Genomic DNA, 19,540 nt, shown 5'->3' with positions numbered 1-19,540 from the left:
AAAAAGGAGTAAACGACAACAGGTAATAACATGGCAACCGTAAGTCAATACATCTCAATTCTGACCATCAATGTAAATGGACTCAATTCGCCAATTAGAGTCAGAGAAACCTCTTGCTTGGCAGAGACTGTATGGCAAGATTAGCCCTACTCAGCAGGAAGGGCTTTGCTAGGTTATGATAGGAAATGTGAAGGAGAGAAGGGACAAAACACAGATTTTTTTATGGCAGAGGGTGAGGCTTTTGTTTCTGTGGCTTTTATTTCCTCTATGAAATGTAAGATCTGATAACAGCAAGAGTAGGAAAGACAAGGGTGAAGTTTCACAGGGAATGAAGATGTACAAAGCCCATCTTTGGAGATTGAGAGGCTGAGCAAACCAGAGACGGGCTGAGATTTGAATGCTGCTCATAGTGGTCTTCAGCATGGACAGCTTGGTCAGGTACAGAGATGAAAAGGCTTACAGATGTTTTTATTAATCTGCCTAAATAAATCAGTTCATACAACAGAGTTAGGATGGTGTCTGGTAGTAGTAGGAGCTAAATAAACATTATTACTGCTGCTGGGGTTTGTCTAAATTTGGTGGAATCTTCCACATTTAACAGTTGAAATGAGACAACAGGGAAGTGGAGAACTCTGATGTGTATTTGGAGGGCCATCTGGTAACTCTCAGTGGATGCTTAAGCAAGTAAGTAGAAAAGGAGAAGAGTACTCAATGAGATGTTGAAATCAAAGTAAGGAAATTGCAGTCTAGGTAACAGTGGTATTTCTCAGTGAAAAGAAAGTAAGTGCTCTGTGCTCTGAGAAAACGACAGCAAATTGGCTATACATTGGTAGAAGGGAGTTCAACTTTCTGAGAGTTTACAGTCCTGCTAATATCCAAGCCTACTGCCTTGATAAGTCAATATAAAAACCTACTCAGATTCTTTTTTTAATTGATGGATTTTATTATTAGTATGTATTTTCAGTACATCTTGGGGAGTGGGTACATGTGCATAACATGACTTGTTTTTTTAACTGCTTTCTCTCCCCTTCTTCATTTAATTCCCTTTCTCTATTTTCATTCTTGTTGATATTATTAATCTTAACTCATGTTTATGACATTATATTCCTTATATCTACTGACGTTATTAAGATCTTGTGTATGGCTTATCTTTAACTTTTTCTCTTTGCCCTCCCCTTCACCCTTGATCTCTTGGACACCTTCCCATTTGCAAGAGATCCACTCCTGGTCCCTTCTATCCATCATTTATTATTCTCTTGGTGCTTTGCCTAACTTAAATGGGAGATACCAAATGATATTTCAGGCTTGTGTGTCTGGTTTATTTCACTAAATGCTATATTTTCCAGGTGTATCCATTTTCCTATATATGTCTCAAATTGGACCTTTGGTATAGCCCAGTAGCATTCCAATTAAATGTAGATACCACATTTTCTTTCTCTAGTTGTATGTTGATGGGTATATAAGTTACTTCCAGGATTTACTATTATAGATTACACTGCTATAAACATTGGTATGCATGTTTCACTGAAAGAAATTGTTTTAAACTCTTTTGGGAACATACCTTCAAGAGGAATAGGTAGGTCATAAAAATGTCTTATTTTAGTTATTTGAGAAAAGTTTATGATGATTTCCATAATGGTTGTACTAGCTTACATTTCCACCAACAATGTAAGGGGAGGTTCCTTTTTCACCTGTGTTCTGTTGTCATCCTCTCCCCATCTTCCCATCCCCAGTATTTTTCTAATAGCATCAGTGCTTGAACTAGTCCTGCGGGTAGATCATACTGTCTTCTAGTTCTGTTATGCCATGAAAAGTAGACTTGTGGTCTGGAATAATAACCACTAAGAAGACAGCAATATGCAGTGTAATAATTATTGAAACTGCTCTACTAATTGGTTTTGAAACTGTCTCATTGCTATTTGTTTCTCAATAAAATTATTTTTTAAAAAAACCCCAAAGTGAGGCTGCCTTTGCATTGTCTGCTCTTCCTCTAACCAACTGCTCCATGCAGCAATTACAGATACAATATTGAAATCACCTTGTGTTTTAAATGTTTAAGAAAAAGGATAATGAAGGATATATGATCTAATTCATTATATCAGTCTTTCCTTTTATTTTATATTCAAGGCTTCAGAGATTAGCCAAAGATCTTCTGAAACAACTGCAAGTACAAGACAGTGGCTCATGGTTAAACAACAAAGTTTCAGCTTTGGACCGGACCTTGGGTGAGATTGCTAGAATATTAGAAAAAGAGGTATGTAACAGCTTCTGCTTTTGAACCTTAATCTTTGACATCCTTTCTCTCTTTTTTTAATGTTTATGTTTATTAGCACATGTTTGCAAAACATAAAGATTACACTCATCATGGGTTGTTGTTGCATATACACAGCACACCTTAATGTGCTCTTTCATCTCTGGAGAAGACAGACTTTCCAAATAAGTTCCCCTTCAGTGTGTTTCAGAGCTGGTCAACAGTTGGTGGTTATTTTTCTATTTGTATTCCTTTCAGTTTTTTAATGAAAGTTATTTTCTGTTGTTTTTATTGAAGTCCTCTTTAAATCATTGTTTTCTCATTTTTACCTACACAAGTAAAATTATTTAATCAAGAATTATAAAGATATATAATTTCATGGTAGGAAGTATGAAAGTCTGAATTATTCAACTCATAAATTTAAACCAGATTTCCAAAAAACACTAATTTCCTCCCTATTTTCAAAAGAAAATTTGTTTTAATTATTGAAAGTTGTTAAATGTGTCAGCAAGTTTAAAATTCTTAATGACTTTAAAGGTATTTACTATTCATAATAGAAAAATTAAATATTTAAAAAGAGATAAAACTACCTGTAATAACATCAACTGTTAACTTTTTATTGTATTTTCTTAAAATCCTTTTTTATATTATATGGATAATTTTGTCATAAATATTTTTTAATCTATTTAAACATTCTTTGTAGCTAAGTCAACACATCAAAACTTTTAAAATAATTTATAATATTTAGGCATTTTTTTCTTCTGTTTAAGGTCCTGGCCATCTCTTATTAGCTACATTTGCTTAAAATTTGGAATATTTGATATATAAAAATATATAATGATAAAAATAGCACAGATAACAGTGACCAGCCTTACACTCCCTGCCCAATTTAAGAGTTAACCTGTTGCCAATGCAGTAGTAGTTTCTGTGTGACTTTCCTTTACCCATCTCCTCTCTTCTGAGGTAAACTCTTTACAGAATTAAAAATGTGTCAGTTCCTTATTTTAAAACAATGGCTTTATTGTATTATCATGTAAAATAGTATATATCTAGTTTTGTGCGTTTTTCACCTTTTCAACTGTCATACCATAGATTTCCATGATTACGTTTCAGTAAAATTACAGTTCTGTGTTTTAATTAATGTTTGAAATATATAGTTTCATTCAGCTTCTCTGTTGTTTTGTAAACATTTCATTTTGTTAATATTATAGTCTGACATCAGAATGCTAGACACAGGTTCCTGGGCATGCTGGGAGAATGCTAGACACAGGTTCCTGGGCATGCTGGGGGTCCTGGCTGAATGGAATCTGGATTGCTACAGAGGATCTGGTGCATCTTTGACATCCAGTGATGCTGTCACTGCTGAGCCATGCCCAAACTGTCAGCACCACTGCTTGGAGAAAGCATGGGCCCAAGGGTGGAATGGCTGTGGCTCAGGCCTGGGAATTGGCAAGCTGTTGTGCAGTGCCCAGCTGCTATTGGTATCTGATTCTATAGTCCTCTGTGACAACAGAAAGGAACATTGTGGTGGAGCCATGTTGAGTCTGTTCTCTTGTAAAGCTCATCCCTCTCAAAGTGTCCCAGAATTAATAGACTGTATTGTCAGGCAGGTTCATGCTAGATAGAATATTAAGAAGTTTTATATGCCAGGGAAGGATTTCTAATCTTTTTTCTAAGTTGGTATATTGATTGTTTTTGTAAAGTATAAAAGATAGACTTGGAATTAATTACTAATTTGCTTTAAAATACCATGATGTGCATGTAATCCCAAGAACATTGTTTTAGCTCTAGTTTTTCACAGAATTTGAAGGAAAAAGTAAAATGATCTTTATAAGAAGGGTATTCGGGTATTCAGTATGAAAATCTACATAAGGTTATTTCATTCACAAAGGGGCAATTTACGGGAATACGACTGATGCCACTATAATTTCAGGGAGAAAAATGTAGTCTGGCTCCTGGTCTAAATGGTCTGTGTCAGGAACCTCCCTGTAAAGCTGTCCTTAGAGTATATGCTGCAGGCCCACCTAAGAACTTGAACTTTCCTACAAATAAGATCCTTTTGCTATTTTTATAACTCAGATCCTTCTTACCTGGCCAAGACACACTTCCTGTATGAAGACTTCGTCAAGTTATACTGACATGTTAGTGTAATTCAGTTGATGATATTTATGATTCCAGTCTGGGAATTGTAACTAGCAATTCCTTTTTGTTTGGAAAACTGCCTGAAGTAACAAAATCATTAGAACCTAAGCCAAATGCCCAATGAGGGATTTAAAGACAGCCTAGTTGTCACAAGGGCTAGACTGGTGGACCTTGGGCAGCAAGATAAGGAATGGTGAGAGATAAATGATGTCTTTCTCCTCTTAGGTGGATCTCAAAAATTGATACTTTCTAATGTTCATTTGATATAGTTAATCTGAAAACTGTCTTAGGGCTCATGGTTTAAGCTTGTGGTGTACAAAAACTCTGTGGTTGAAGGATCAGGAAAAGGGGCAGTATTTGCCTTGTGCTTCAGGTCAATTCTGACTCTTTGAATTTTCTTAGCTCAGAAACAAAAAGGTTGTAAGCTTTGTTGCACATTTTACACTTTTTAAAAAATCTTTAGCCACTTCTATTTAGAGAGATTATGTTGCTTCTAGCAAAGTTGTGTCAACTCTTCCTAAAGAACATCTCAAAATGCTGTAGGAAAGGGAGATTTTTTTTTCTTTTTTCTTTTTTTCCTGTGGAACCAGGGATTGAACTCAGGCCCTTGTGCTTGCCAGGCAAGTGCTTATTCTACTAAACTATCTCCTCGGCCCCTGGGAGATTTTCTTAAGAGCATCAACAAGTTAAGAAGAAATTAAAGGAACTACATCACTGAAAAAGCAGAAACTTAAAAAGTTGTGCTTCTAACTGAATGTCCCAAGAGCATTTGCCCTTCTGGACACTGTGGCTTATGTTTTGAAGCCTCAAGGGGTAAAGTGACAAAAGTAAAAGGCCAAGGACTGCTGTGGTCTGAGGTCTAATTCATATTTTTCCCTACATAAAGAATACCACATGGCCTACTCCTTCACAAAATCATGAACATTCTTTTCTACCCTCAGGGGCTTGGTACAATGCACAAATTATACCATAATCCAACCCTAAAATTGATTTGCAGCCCAAAATCATATCACTTCCATTATTCCAAATGGTAAATTAAGATGAAAGCAGTACGAGGTAAGTTTTATTTATTTGTATTTGTATTTTAGAGAATGGTCCACAGGGTGTTCAGGGTCTCACTACTAGATTGGACTCCTAGTCATCAGCCTGTTTACAGACTCCCAAGAGCTGGGATTACAGGCACATGCCACCACACCCAGTCTCAATTATTGTCTCAGCATGCCCCAGGGGCAGGGCTGATATGGCAGGCCCAGGCATCGAACCCTCGGCCCCTGCACCTGCTTGCAGGCACTTTAACCTGCTGAGCTATTTGGCCTTCCATTCAGATAAGTTTTATAATTTGTTTCAATTTTAAGTAATTTAATTGTGTATATTTAATTTCAGTTTTACGTATTTAGATTCAATTTATGAAAGAAATATCATTGTATTCCTGGTTTCCTATGAATCTTACCATGACTTAATGAACTCACCAAATGCTTTGGCTGCATATTTTGAAATTATCACATTTGTCTCTTCTGTTAAGCCAAACTTTGATGTCTTTAATACATCTCACTTCACTGTGATAAAGTATGATTACTACATGTTGCATGATATTTTCTGTTAAAATTCTGTTCAGGAATTTTAACAGATTGAATCTAAATATGTAAAATTAAAATTAAATATATAAAGTATTTAAAATTGAAACATATATAAAATTCATGATGAATGTTGAAGGCTTTCCTTTGAAATGGAAACAAAAGAAAATGTCTGTTAATATCTCTACTCAGAATTGAGTGAGATTCTAACTAGTGAAAAGAAGAAGCTGTAAGTTTTTAGAGAAAATGAAATAATCTTTATTAGCAAGTGACATGAATTGTACATAGAAAATTCAAAATCATTTACGGATGCGTCAGTATTAACAACTTGAACAAGGTTGTTAGGCTCAAGGACAATATATAAAAGTCAATTATATTCTTAACATCAAAGTAGTAAATATCTAGGAGTGCATCCCTCATGTTTATTGTTTGGAAAACTTTCTGTAAGGCACTTTCTCTGTTTTCTCCAAACTGATTTGCAGATTCAGTGAAACCTCACTGAAAATTTAAACATTTTTGTTATAGAAGTTGAAGTACAAATTCTAAAGTGAAAATATGAAATTTCAAAGAATTAATAGTGACAGAGGGGCTAGGGAGATGGCTCAGTAGAATAAGCGCTTGCCTGGAAAGCACAGGGCCTGTGTTCAATCCCCAGTTCTGAGGGGGAAAAAAAAATAGTGGCAGAAACACTACCGGCAAAATACATTATGGGAAGATTTGCTTTCTGGGCATCATAACTTCTTAGAGTTAGAAAGAGAGTGGATGTTGGACACAGGGTGCAGCTGAATTAGAAGGAATAATTTCTTTTTTTTAAAGACAAATGAAACTAAAACATCATTTTTATTATAGATTAAGACAAGTTGGAGGCCAAAGGTCAACATAGGTGCCTAGAAAAGTTTGATTTTTCCTACTGCAGTCATAGTAACTGATATTACCTCTATTCTGTTCACACCCAGGGACAGAATCACCTATCTTGTGGCATGCCTGAGAGCATTGGAAAATTGTATGTTCTGTGCAAGTGGATAGAATCCATGGCAGAAGTGAAAACAAGAGAAAATTTTTGTCCACACTGTGTATGAGCCTGGGTTCAATCAGAGGACAGAAACTACACAGCAACTCTTTTTTTTTTTTTTTCCTAATAGCCCAAAACATTAAGAGTAGTGATGCTAGCAATGTGGACTTGTGAAAGTGAAGATTTAAAATATCTTTCTTAATTAAAAGGTAAACATTTAGCCAAGCATGGAGTTGCATGCCTGTAATCCCAGCATTTGGGAGGCTGAGGCAGGATTGCTGAGTTCAAGCCCAGCCTGAGCTACATAAGTGAATTCAAAGCCATCCTGTACTACATAGCTGAGAACCTGTCTCAAAAAAAAAAAAAAAAAAGTGAAAGTTCTTCATAAGAGAAGGAAATAAAATCATATGCGATTGCTAAACTCTATGGTAACTTACTGTTAATCTCTTATAGTGCTTAATTTACAAACTAAACTTTATCACAGGTGTGTGTATATATAGGAAAAACATAGGGAGCTAGACATGGTGTTGCATGCCTATAACCCCAGCTAATTAAGAGGCTGAGGCAGGATGATCCTAAGTTCAAGGCCAGCCAAGGCAACATGAGACCCTATCTCAAAATAAAAAAAAAAAAAAAAAGCTGACAGTGTAGCTCAGTGTGAAGTCATGGGTTCAATTCCCAATAGGACTAGCACACACACACACACACACACACACACACACACACACACACCCCCCATATATAAGATTAAGGCATGTTTAGGATTAATATAGATCCTATATATATTCATGCATCCACTGAGGACTTTGAAATGTAACCCCTAGATAAGGGGGACAACTGTAACTTGTGTCATATATGCCTTCTCTACACCTCTATCACTTTAATAAAATCACTTTAGTAACAGAATATGTACATTATCAAAAAGAAGGGATAATTTCTGATGTTCTGTAACACACTAGGTAACCATGATCGGCAACAGGTACGTGAATATTTTGCAAATAGCGGGCAGGAAAGGTTTTTAATGTTCTCAACACAAAGAAGTGTTGTGTGTCAGAGGGACAGCTATGTTGGTTACCCTGATTGGATATTACACATTTTACACTGTCTTGAAATTTATATTGGGCCCCATAGATATATACAATTACTTAAAAATAAAACTATTTTTAAAACCCTGCAGTAACTAAAACAATGTGCTATTCAAGAATAAGTACAGGAAAAGAAGAATGGAACATAACTGAATACATCAATAGTTCTGTTCACCTGTGTGATTACTTCATGACACAAGACACTCATCTGTGCATCCACAGAAAAATGAGACACCACAGAAGTAACACTCAGAAGTATGCTCTATTTAATGAACAATACTATAAATGATGTAGGGGAAAGAAACTCCCAACCTGAAAGATATGTGGGATGAGTTTGTGTTTTCTAAAACTGAAGAATAAATTTTACAAACAGTGGAGGTTAAGAGCAGAATATATTTATTGAGAGAAAGAAAGCTTCTGTCCAAGAGAGGGACAGAAGGAAACCCAAATAGTTGTCAAGGAACCTGCCTTTTTATAGACAAAATCATGAGGTGAGGCAGGTCCAACGTGGGAAACATGGGAAATTGTAAGGTGGGCACAGGGTGGGACAAAACTGTGGTCATCCAATAATAATCTTTTGTCTTATGATCTGACCCACAGCAGAGGTACCTGTCTCACACAGATGCAAGGTACCTTGTCTTCCATACTGGCTCCTTTGAGGTCCTAGCCTTTCTGACTGCCTATGTTATTTCTGTCTAACTAAGTTGCCTGTAACATAATGATTAAAGATCCTTGTTTTAAAAACTGAAACTTAATCTCTACCTCATATAATAAACAAAATTTATTCCAAATATATTCAATTTTTAGGAGCTAATATAGATTAATGTGTTCTGGACCTCCGAGTTTTGTTCAGAGAAGAAAATGCCACCAAAAATGTTAATAATGTTAAATGGAAATGGGAAATGTTAGTAAGTTTGGCTGCAGGAAGAATAGGAAACTTGGTTAGCAAAAGTTGCCAGGAAGAGAGTTTAGACATAAGCAACAGAATGGCAGATTTTTACAAGTATAATCTACAAAAGAGTAGCATTTATAGCATGTAAGGAATTCCTAAGAATCAGGAAGGAAAACAAACAAGCAAACAAAACACCCAGTAGTGGAATGATCAAGAGGAGAAATTTAAATAACTAATAAAAGTGAAAATAGGGGACTGGGGAGATGGCTCAGTAGACAAAGCGCTTGCCTGGCAAGTGCAAAGGCCTGAGTTCAATCCCTGGTTCCGCATTAAAAAAATAAAAAGGGGGAAATAGTCAAACTCTTTAATAATCAGGAAAATCCAAACTAAAACTCAGTGTGGTGATGTGATTCACATATTAAAATGAAAAAAAGGCTGAAAATATGAAGTATCAGCAACCATGAGCATTGTCAGTGCTTCTATGCTGCAATAATGTAAGTCAGTCCTGCCCCTTGAAATAGTTCTCTGCGATTCTTAGGACATGCACCCCAACCTATCACTTAAACCTTGAGGCATACACCTTAATGATACCAGTGTGCATGTGCACATGGAAACAACTTATCTGAGCTCCATTTAGTCATTCATAGTGACTGTCTGTGGAAAACAACCTAATGGCCAGTGGGTGAACAGACATATTAGGGAATATTCATTCAATCCAATGTTATTCCAGCATAAAAACAAATGAATTGGGCTGGGCTGGTGAGATAGGTTGGCTCTCTAAGCACCTGCCTGGCAAGCTCAAGGACTTGGGTTCGATCCCCGGTACCACATGCCATGTGCTTCCCTGCACTGTGCCAGCCATTGAAACTGGGCATGGTGCCACATGCCTGTAATCCCAGTACTGGGGAGGCTAGGACAGGAGAATCATCACTGCGAGTCCAAGCTGCATAGTATGACCCTGTACCAAATAAATAAAGATTTTTAAGAAATATTTTTTAAAAAGCGAGTGAACTATAGATACGGGTAACGATATGAAGCTATTTTATAACCAATGTTTAATGAGAGAAATAAGTCACCAAGAAATGTGTGTGTGTGTGTGTGTGTGTGTGTGTGTGTGTATTTCTTTTATGTGAGCCTAGTGACAATAAAATTGAAGACACAAGTACCTATGTCTTAAAACGAATCTATCAACTTTTTTTTTTAGTGTATTTAGTACAGGGTTTACAGGATCTCACTATACAGATTGGAGTTGTAGCGATCCACCTGTTTTCAGCACACCCAGTCTCAGTCACCATCTCAGCATGCCCCAGGGGTGGGGCCAGCACAGCATGCCTGGGATCGAACCCTGGTCACTGTGCCTGCCTAAGCCGGCACTTTAATGCACTGAGCTATCTGGTCAGCCCTACATCTATATAAACTAAAAAGAAATTTTGAACATTTTTTTTTTCAAAATTAGGATACTTTCAAAATAAGGGCCGGCCAAATAGGTCAGCAGATTAAAGTGCCTGCAAGCAGGTGCAGGGAATGGGGCTTCCATTCCTTGACCTGCTCAGCCAGCCCTGCCCTGGGGGCATGCTGAGAACTGGATTGAGACTGAGCTTGGTGGTGCGGGTCTATAGTCCCAGCACTTGGGAGGCTGTAAACAGAAGAATCACTAAAAGTCAGATCTAATATGGAGACCCTAAACACCCTATAGACCCTTTTGTAAAAAATACAAAAAATACAAAAAAAAAAAAAAAATAGGGTACTGATTACTCAGAAAAGAAAATGAGAGATGTGGGTAGGAAATATCACATAAATGCCTAGCTTTATTTGTTTATTTAGAAATGAAGTTTTACGTGTGCTTTGTTACCCAGGCTGAAACTCCCGGGCCCAAACTATCTTCCTGCCTGATCCTGCCAAGTGCTAGGACTATTGGATACCGAGGTGGCTTCTTGCATGTTTTTAGTCTTCTTTTGCATGCCTAGGTAGTGGTTATACAATGTTTCAATTATAATTATTCCTTACATTGTGCATATTGTTTCCGACTTCTCTGCATATTCCTTATTCTGCATAAAATTACTTTTAAAAAATCAAGATACGCCAGCCCTGCTCCCGGGCGCCCTGAGACACACACTGAATCCCAGCATGGTGGCACATACCCATAATCCCAGTGCTGAAGAGGCTAAAAACAGGAGGATCACTAGGAATCTGAGCTGCACAATGAGACCCTGTACCAAACACATTTTTTAAAAAATTCAAGATAAAATGAGACTTGTTGCTGAAATGTTTATTTCATATCTATGCACTTTTATAATATTCTTCTGTACAAAAAGCCATTTTCCTCATTCTCCCCATTGCACTGGATGTGGATCATGTACAGTAGATTTATATCTGCAAATGACTTTTCTCATCCTGATGATGAGCACCACATTGAAGTTTAGATAGTAACAGCATCTAGAAGCTGCCTGCAGTCTATCAGTCATGTAAGACGTTTGTATGCTGTTACCCTAAGTAAACAATTTAAGCAGATGGACTGAACATGGAGTTTGTCCAGTTGTCTTTCTTGACTTTAGAAAACTCTGCCAGATTTAAATAAGGACTTAGCTGTGAATCTCTTGAAACTGAGTAAGCAAACCACATAGCTGGCGGCATCCACAATTTGAACTGAATTAAGAAAAGTAAAACCAGTTTACTTTGTAATACCTGTAGCAAAAACTGCCTTACTTTGAGGTTTTTCAAATTCACCATGTAAAATTCCACAAACACATAATTCTGGAAGGTAGAATAGTTAAAACCTCTACCCCACCTTTTGTTCCTTCCTTTGCCAATTTTTTGTGCCTACGTATCACATGCCTAAGTTGAGAGAAGATAAATCACTAGGCCTTAAGAGGTTTTGACTTAACTATATTCAGAAATTTGTGTTCAGATCTGCTAGCACTTGCCTATCCTCTACACCCTCTACTTTCTATGATTCTGGTTGCTTTCACTTTTGTGATATTCTTTGAGAAACTGAAGAGTATTCAGTACCAGGAATCTTCTTTTGATCTCCCAGCTATACTCAGCTTACAGTTGATTCCTCCTAGCTGATAAGTAATGGAATATAGCTTGTACGGCATCCATATCTTGTCAGAGGTGAAAAGTATATAGCCCAAATTAAAATGAGGATGTTTCCCAATTTTCTTCAGCTATCTTGAGTTAGAAGATTGGAATAGGAAAAAAATTGTGTATTTTAAAGAGACAAGATAAATAAAGGAAGTGTTTACAGAGGACAGTTAATTGGAAAAGAACATTAGAACTTTCTAGAGTAAGGAAACTATTTAGTTTTAGATGATGGTTACACAAATCTGTGCAACTATCAAAATTCTCCAAACCCTAAATCTGTACCCTTTCACTTTATCATATGTCAGTTGTACTCTAGTTTTTAAAATGCAATTAGTAATGATTCCAAAATACAAATACGATGAGGCTTATCTTAGTAAAAACACAGTTTTAGTTCTCTCATCTGGAGTCACTTATTGTAGCTTCCTTGTGAAAAGTTTGTTTGTAAACGGTTTCATTATATGGTCCAGGCTGGACTTAAACTTGGGATCCTCACACCTCAGTGTTGTAGTCAGGGTTTGCAAGGGAATAGATTTAATACAGGTCACATAATTTAAAGGATTATTTTATAATATTCACCCAAAAAGTCAAATGCAGAAGGGTGCAAGAGATCTGTCCGTGCGCTAGAGAACTGAAGAATCCAGCTAGCCGCCTAGATCCCAGAGCAGTGTCCTACATAAGTCCAGCTGAATACCTAAAGTCCAGGGCACCTTCCCAGTTCTCCATCTCTGGGTTGAGTCTTCTACACCCAAAACTGCGCCAACTCAGCTCAGATGGGCGTTCCAAGCTGACCATCAGTTAACTCACCATACTCACCTCTTGATGAAAAGTACTCTTTTAAATACTCGTTATAAAAACTTAAGGATGATTATTAAGAGTGCTACTTTATGGGAATATTTTCTGCACAATTTGTGGTGTTTTATATTATTATGCAAACTGGCTCTGGACAATTTTCAAACTATTTTTAAATCTCTTGCTTTTGTAATGTTTCCATGAAACAGATTTGCATAAAACAGTTAGTAAGGATAACAAATACAGTGACTACCACTTCAGAAATAGAACATTGCCAGCAATCAAAAACCCTCCTATGTATGTAATTCCCCCTTTTGTCTGAATCATGGACCTTTCTCTTAGTTTTAGAATAAACCAGTAATTTAGGTTTTTGAAGTTATTTTCTTTTCCTTATAGTTTTATTGCCCCAGTGTCCATTGCTGAATAATAAATATTAATTTAAATATGTTTGGTTTTGAGCTATATACAAAAGGAATCCTACTCTCTGGTTTTTAGTATTTTATCAGAATTATGTTTTTTTGAGAATTTGTGTTATTGTATGTTTTTCCATTGCTGTATATTGCACTCTTATATAAATTTACCACATTGGTATTAATCTGTTCCACTAGTGATAGACATTTGGATTTTTTTAGGGGGGGAAGGGACTGGAATTGGTTTTTTTTCACATCTTTTTATGTTCATGCATATTGGATGGACAGAATAATGAGTTTTATGCTGGCAGATTCATATATGCACATAACATAGTTTGATCATTTTCACCCCATTTCTGTTCCTAGCCATACCCTCTCCCCTATTTTCATATTTTTGAGGAGTTTCAATGCAAGTAATAAGTTTCACCATGTCTATCCTTATTACCTCTCTTTACCCCTTCCACTCCCTTTCCTTCTTGCTTAATACTAACATCCATTCTACTTTTTTGCCATCTCTTTAGAATTCACATATTAGGGATACAATATGATATTTGCTGAGTGGCTTATTTTGCTCAATATGATGACCTCCAGAGCTATTGACTTTCCTTCAAATACAAAATTTTGCTCTTCTTTGTGGCTGAATAATACTCTGTTGTGTCTATTTGCTATATATAGCACATTTTCTTGATCGTGATATCTCCCCTGTCAGGTAAGTATATATACCACTTATTCTTTATCCATTCATTTGTTAATGGGCACCAGCTTGATTCCATACTGTGAGTAATGTGAATTGTGCTATAATTAATAGGGAGTGCAGGTATCCTTATAGTATGCTCTTTTGATTCCTTTGGGCATATATAAAGAAGTTGTTCATCTGGATCAAATGATAGCTCTATTATTAATTTTTTGAGGAACCCCCACACTGATTTCCATATTAGTCTATACTAATATATATTGCTTTCAACAGTGTGATAGTGCTCTTTTTTCCTCAATCAATCTCCACCAGCATTTTGTGATGCTAGCCTTGCTGATGAGGGTAAGATGGCATCTCAATGTACAGTAGTTTTGATTTGTAGTTTCCTATTAGCTAAAGATTTGGACAATTTTCATATACTCTCCAACCATTTTTACTTCTTCAGAGAAGTATCTGATTAATTCGTTTGTGCATTTAATTGACTAATCTATATATTTGGTGTTTCTTGAATTCCTTATATAGTCTATATATTAGTCATGTGTGCAAAGAGTAGTTGGCAAAGATTTTCTTCCACTTTGTAGACTGTCTCTTTACTCTGTTACTTGTTTCCCTTGCTGTGGAAAAACTATAATTTGTGGTAGTATCATTTGGTAATTCTTATTATTATTTCCTATGTTATTTGAGTACTATTCAGAAATTCTTTGCTTGTGCATATGGCTTCAAATATTTCCGTTTTCTTTTAGCAATTTCAGAGTTTTAGGTCTTATATATAAGGTTTTATCCATGTTGAATATATTTTTATACAAGGTGAGAGAAAGAGAGCTAGGTTCAACCTTCTACAAATAGATGTCATATTTTCTTGGCACCATTATTAAAGAGACTGTCTTGGGGCTGGGGAGATGGCTCAGTGGACTAAGCGCTTCCCTGGCAGGCGCAAGGGTCTGGGTTCAATCCCTGGTTCTGCAAAAAAGAAAAAAAAAAAAGAGACTGTCTTCTCTGATGTATATTTTTAGCTATTTTATCCAGAATGGTTAAATTGTTATTGTATGGGCTTGATTCTGTGTTATCTATTTTGTCCCATTCTGTGTTCTCTGTTTTATCCCATTCTTGTGTTATGGTTTGTGTGTAGTTGTCCCCTGCAAAACGTCATGCAGTCATGTGGCAGCTTCTGGAGTTTGTGATTGATTCTTGATCTAATGCTGGGATTACAGGTGTGAGTGCTACACTCTAACCCTGGAGTAGGTAATTTGTATTACAGTGTAAGGAGGGAAAAGAGGCTAGATAACTGCATGAGTTGCTGCCACTGTCTTGCTCTTTGCCACCGCCATGAAAGATTACTGTCATGTGCCACTCTGCCTTGGAGCTAGCTGAGTATGGACTGAAACCTCCACTAACTGTGAGCTAAATAAACCTTTCCTTCCTTCATTTTGGGTGTTGGGTATTTGTTCTAGCAACAAGAGAAGAGTAACTGAGACAGACACATATTTATTATTTTATAGTTTGCTGCCATAACTTGAAATCCAGCATTATGATGCTTCTAGCCTGCTTTTTTTGTGTAGGATTGCTTTGACTATTTTGGATGTTTTGTGCTTCTATTTAAATACCTCTGAGAAGTTTCTATTTAATTACTCATTTATTTTATAAATGAGCAACTGAAATGACTAGAGGACATTAGTAGTGTAATTATGTTAGCTATCTTGTGTTTATATATTTTTTCTTTTCCTTTCCTTCTTTTCTCCTTTTCCCCATTCCAGTTGTTCTTTCCTTTTGAGCAGTTTCTTTCTCTTTTTCACTATCTATTGCAGATTTTGTATCTTTTCTTTTGGGGGATTTTTTTAATATATTTATCTTATTTGGATCTTTTATTTTGTGGGGGGATCTAAATTTCTTAGTTTTTTATGTATTCTAGGTAGAGAACAAAACAGATATGTCCTCTGAGGAATACCTGGCAGAATTTTTTTCTCCTTTTGTAGGTTGTCTCTTCATTTTGTTGACTGTTTCTTTTGCTGTGTAGAGACTTTTCAATTTGATATGATACCATTTGTTGGCTTTTTATACTATAATCTTTACAATTGGGGTTCTAATCAGAAAATCCTTGCCTATCCCTATCTCTTCAAGAATTTTAACTTTTTTTTAGGGTCAGCAAGATAGCTAAGTGGACCAAGTGCCTGCTTTGGAAAGTGCAGGGACCAGGGTTCAATCCCCAGTCCTGCATGCTGAGTTGGCCCCAACCCAGGGTGTGCTGAGTAGCCAGTGACAGAGTCCAGGTATGGTGGTGCACTCCTGTAATCCCAGCACTGGGAAGGCTGAAAACAAGAGAGTCACTATGAGTCCAAGCTGAGTAGTGAGACCCTGTACCAAATACATGAAATGATTTTTTAAAAAGTTTTAACTTTTTAAAAAAAAATCTTCCAGATTATGTTTGATCCATTTTTATTTTACTTTAGTGTGTGGTGAGATATATGGCTCAGGTCTTCTGCACTTGGATACCCAATATTTCCAGCACCATTTATTGACAGTTCCTGGCAATGCAGTATTTCATGTCTCACTGCCAGGTGGCTTGAACTACCAGTGGTACATGCATGATGTCCCATTATTAATTGCATTAATAAAAGGATTAGATCCATCCATTAGATCCATTCATACCACTAATGATAGAAGCCATGTGATGAAACAGTCATGTGTCTATTATTGGTGATTCAAGCTAGCAGGAACATATTTAAAAGACTGTCTTGCTTTTTAAACAAGACAAGTAGACAACCTTGTCTTGTTCTGATTCTATGGGGGAAAGCTTTCATTTTTCCCCAATCAGTATGATCTTGGCATTTATTTTGTTATAAGTGGTTTTTATCAGGTTGAGATAAAGTTCTTTTATGCATATTTCGTCAGGATTATTATCAAAATGGATGTTGGACTTGTCAAACTATCCATTAACGTAATCATATGATTTTTGTCCTTGCTTATGTTTATGCAATGTATTACATTTATTTTTATTTGTTATGTTTTAATTTTTATTTTAAAGAAAGAAAAATCAAACACAAATTAAAAAATTGATACAGAGTTTCAAGTCAGGATAATAAATTAACAATGGCTAATATGTTGCATATTGCTGTCTTCAAAGTATTTGTTCAAATTACAAGATGTAGGTATGCAAAATTAATGAGAGTATAAGCACAAACTGATCTTTTCAATGCACTAAAAGAAGTTGGTAGTATTTATATTTTATAGAATGGCCCATATGCAGCTAAGAATAATGTATATTCAGATGTAGTTGCATGGAAAACTCAGTAAACATCTAAGTCCATTTGTTCACAGGTTTGATTCAATCCTGTTATTTCTATTCTGACTTTTTGTCTAGTTGATCTGGTTTCTGTGTGTGTGTGTGTGTGTGTGTGTGTGTGTGTGTTTGACAATGAGGTATTAAATTCCCCTGTTACAATTATTGCTTATTTGATTTGTCATGTCTGTTAATATTTGTCTTATCTAATTTCTGACATTGCCAGTGAAGCGGAAGACCCAATACTCTTATGGACTACTGAACTCTTTTAGAATATTTTGCTGAGTTTACACACCTATAATATTTAAATGATGGAACTAAACAAAAAAAGGGGATACAGATGAATGTCCATTTAGTATCTGTGTATTCAAAGTGGTTAGGATAGATATATAGTTACATTCTCTTAATGAATAGAGGGATTTGTTCTAATGGTGTTTGTAAATAGGATATCAAGTCCGCATCTTGTACAGCAGTTAACCACTAAGAAGAATGTATGCAATGTGTTAATTATTGAAACTGTCCTACCAATTTGGTTTGAAACTGTTTCATTGCTATTTGTTTCTCAATAAAATTATGGAAAAAAATTACCATCTCTAATAAAAAAATATTTGTCTTATCTAGTTGGGTGTTCCTGTTTTTAGTGCATATATGTTTATGATTATTATCTCTTCCTCTTAAAGTTTTCCCCTAGCAAGTATGTAGTGACCTTCTTTACCTCTTTTTGATAATTGTTAGTTTGAAGTTCACTTTGTCTGCATACAGAATAGCTACTTCTACTTTTTCTGGTTTCCTATTGCATGGAATATTGTTTTTCATCATCTGACTTTTAGTCTGTGAATTTCTTTTTCAGCTAAATGTGCTTCTTATATGAAGCATATTGTTGGTTATTGTTTCTTGATCCATTCTGCCATTCTATTTCTTTTCATTTGTGAATGAGGCATTTACATTAATATTTATAAATGATATGCATTTCCTTTCTTTGTCATGTTATTTTCCTGCTGCTTATTATCTACTTTTCCTTTCTGTTTTCCCTGCTTGGTGGTTTCTTTCTGTTGTTGTTCTTGGAATTGTGGTCATTTTTGTCTCTGCCTAGAATACCTTTCAGTACTTTTTGTAGTATTGGTTTTGTGGTAATGAATTTCTTGAGCTATTCTTTGTCACAGAATTATCTTATTTCTCCATTAATTTTGATAGTTTTTCAGGGTAGATCAGTCTGTATTGGAAGTTATTTTCCTTCAGGACTTGAAATACTTCACTCCAAACTCTTCTTGACTTAAGAGTTTGTGTTGAAAAGTCTGCCATGATTCTGATGGGCTGTCCTTTATAAGTGATCTGTTTCTTTTCTTTGACAGCTTTTAATATTCTTTTCTTATGCTGAATTTCTGGGATCATAATTATTGTATGTCTAGTTGTAGGTTTATTTTATGACTAATGGGAGTTCTGTATGCCTCATTTGTCTGTATGGGAGATTGTTTTCTGAGGTATTGGAAATTTTCTGCCCTTATTTCTGTAAGAAAACTTTTTATCATTTGTGTTGACTCCTGCTTCCTCATTGACACCCATTATTCTTATATTATTTTTCTTTGGGTCATCTTGCAGTTGTTAAATTGTTTTTTCCTGATCTTTTGTCATTTTTAAGAAATCTTTCCTTTCATTATCACAAGCTACAATCCTGTCTTCAATGTCTGAAAGTCTGTCTTCAGTTTCATTCAAGAAGTTTTTCCAAACTTCCTTTTTTGTTTTGAATTTTAAAAAAATTATGTTTTAAAGAATATAAAATGGTTTTTTTTTAAAAAAAGGAACATTAGAAACAATGCAAAATTTCATCAAACAAAGTAATAGGACTTCTTACAATGGTTGTTGTATTGCATAACACTATCTTCAAATTAGTTGTTTAAATTACCAGATATAAACCTGCAAAATTAATTTTAAAAAGTTATAAGAAAATTAAAAAGAAGAAAAAAATAATTTAAAAAAATTGAAGCTTGGACTGCTTCTTTCAATAGAACGGCAGAAATCAGCAGTATATTTATCGAAACTTCTCTTCTTTTTCTTTTGTCCTTTTCCTCCTCCTAGTTTTTTCTTCTCATTGAACAGATTTTTCCCTTTCACAGTATCTATTGTAACTTTCAGATTTTACTTACTCTTTCAGGTTCTCACACTAGTGAGACAATATGATGTTTGTACATGTGAATCAGATTTGTTTTACTTGCCAGTGCAGTCTCTAGTTGCATCCATTTATCTATAAAGTCTCAAATTTATCTTTTTAAAAAATAGTTGAGTAATAATTCATTGTGCAAAAATACTACCTCTTTTTTATTTATTCCTCA

The 19,540-nt window shown here is 35.6% G+C and overlaps 1 protein-coding gene and 1 pseudogene across 3 annotated transcripts in view; one reads left to right on the top strand and one right to left on the bottom strand.

Annotated features, from left to right (window-relative positions):
- Positions 1–1,242, bottom strand: part of LOC105741841 — a 9,033-nt pseudogene extending 7,791 nt beyond the window's left edge.
- Scaper (S-phase cyclin A associated protein in the ER) overlaps positions 1–19,540 on the top strand; it is a 438,975-nt gene that overhangs the window by 210,155 nt on the left and 209,280 nt on the right. For all 3 annotated transcript variants that reach the window (XM_023712676.1, XM_023712675.1, XM_023712677.1), the window contains one exon: positions 2,128–2,254. In XM_023712676.1, the coding sequence (XP_023568444.1) occupies positions 2,128–2,254 (127 nt within the window). The remainder of the gene's footprint in view (positions 1–2,127; positions 2,255–19,540) is intronic.

This window comes from Octodon degus, unplaced genomic scaffold (genome assembly GCF_000260255.1).
Source record: "Octodon degus isolate 3935 unplaced genomic scaffold, OctDeg1.0 scaffold00026, whole genome shotgun sequence".
NCBI lineage: Eukaryota > Metazoa > Chordata > Mammalia > Rodentia > Octodontidae > Octodon > Octodon degus.
This window is presented reverse-complemented; position numbering and strand designations above follow the sequence as displayed.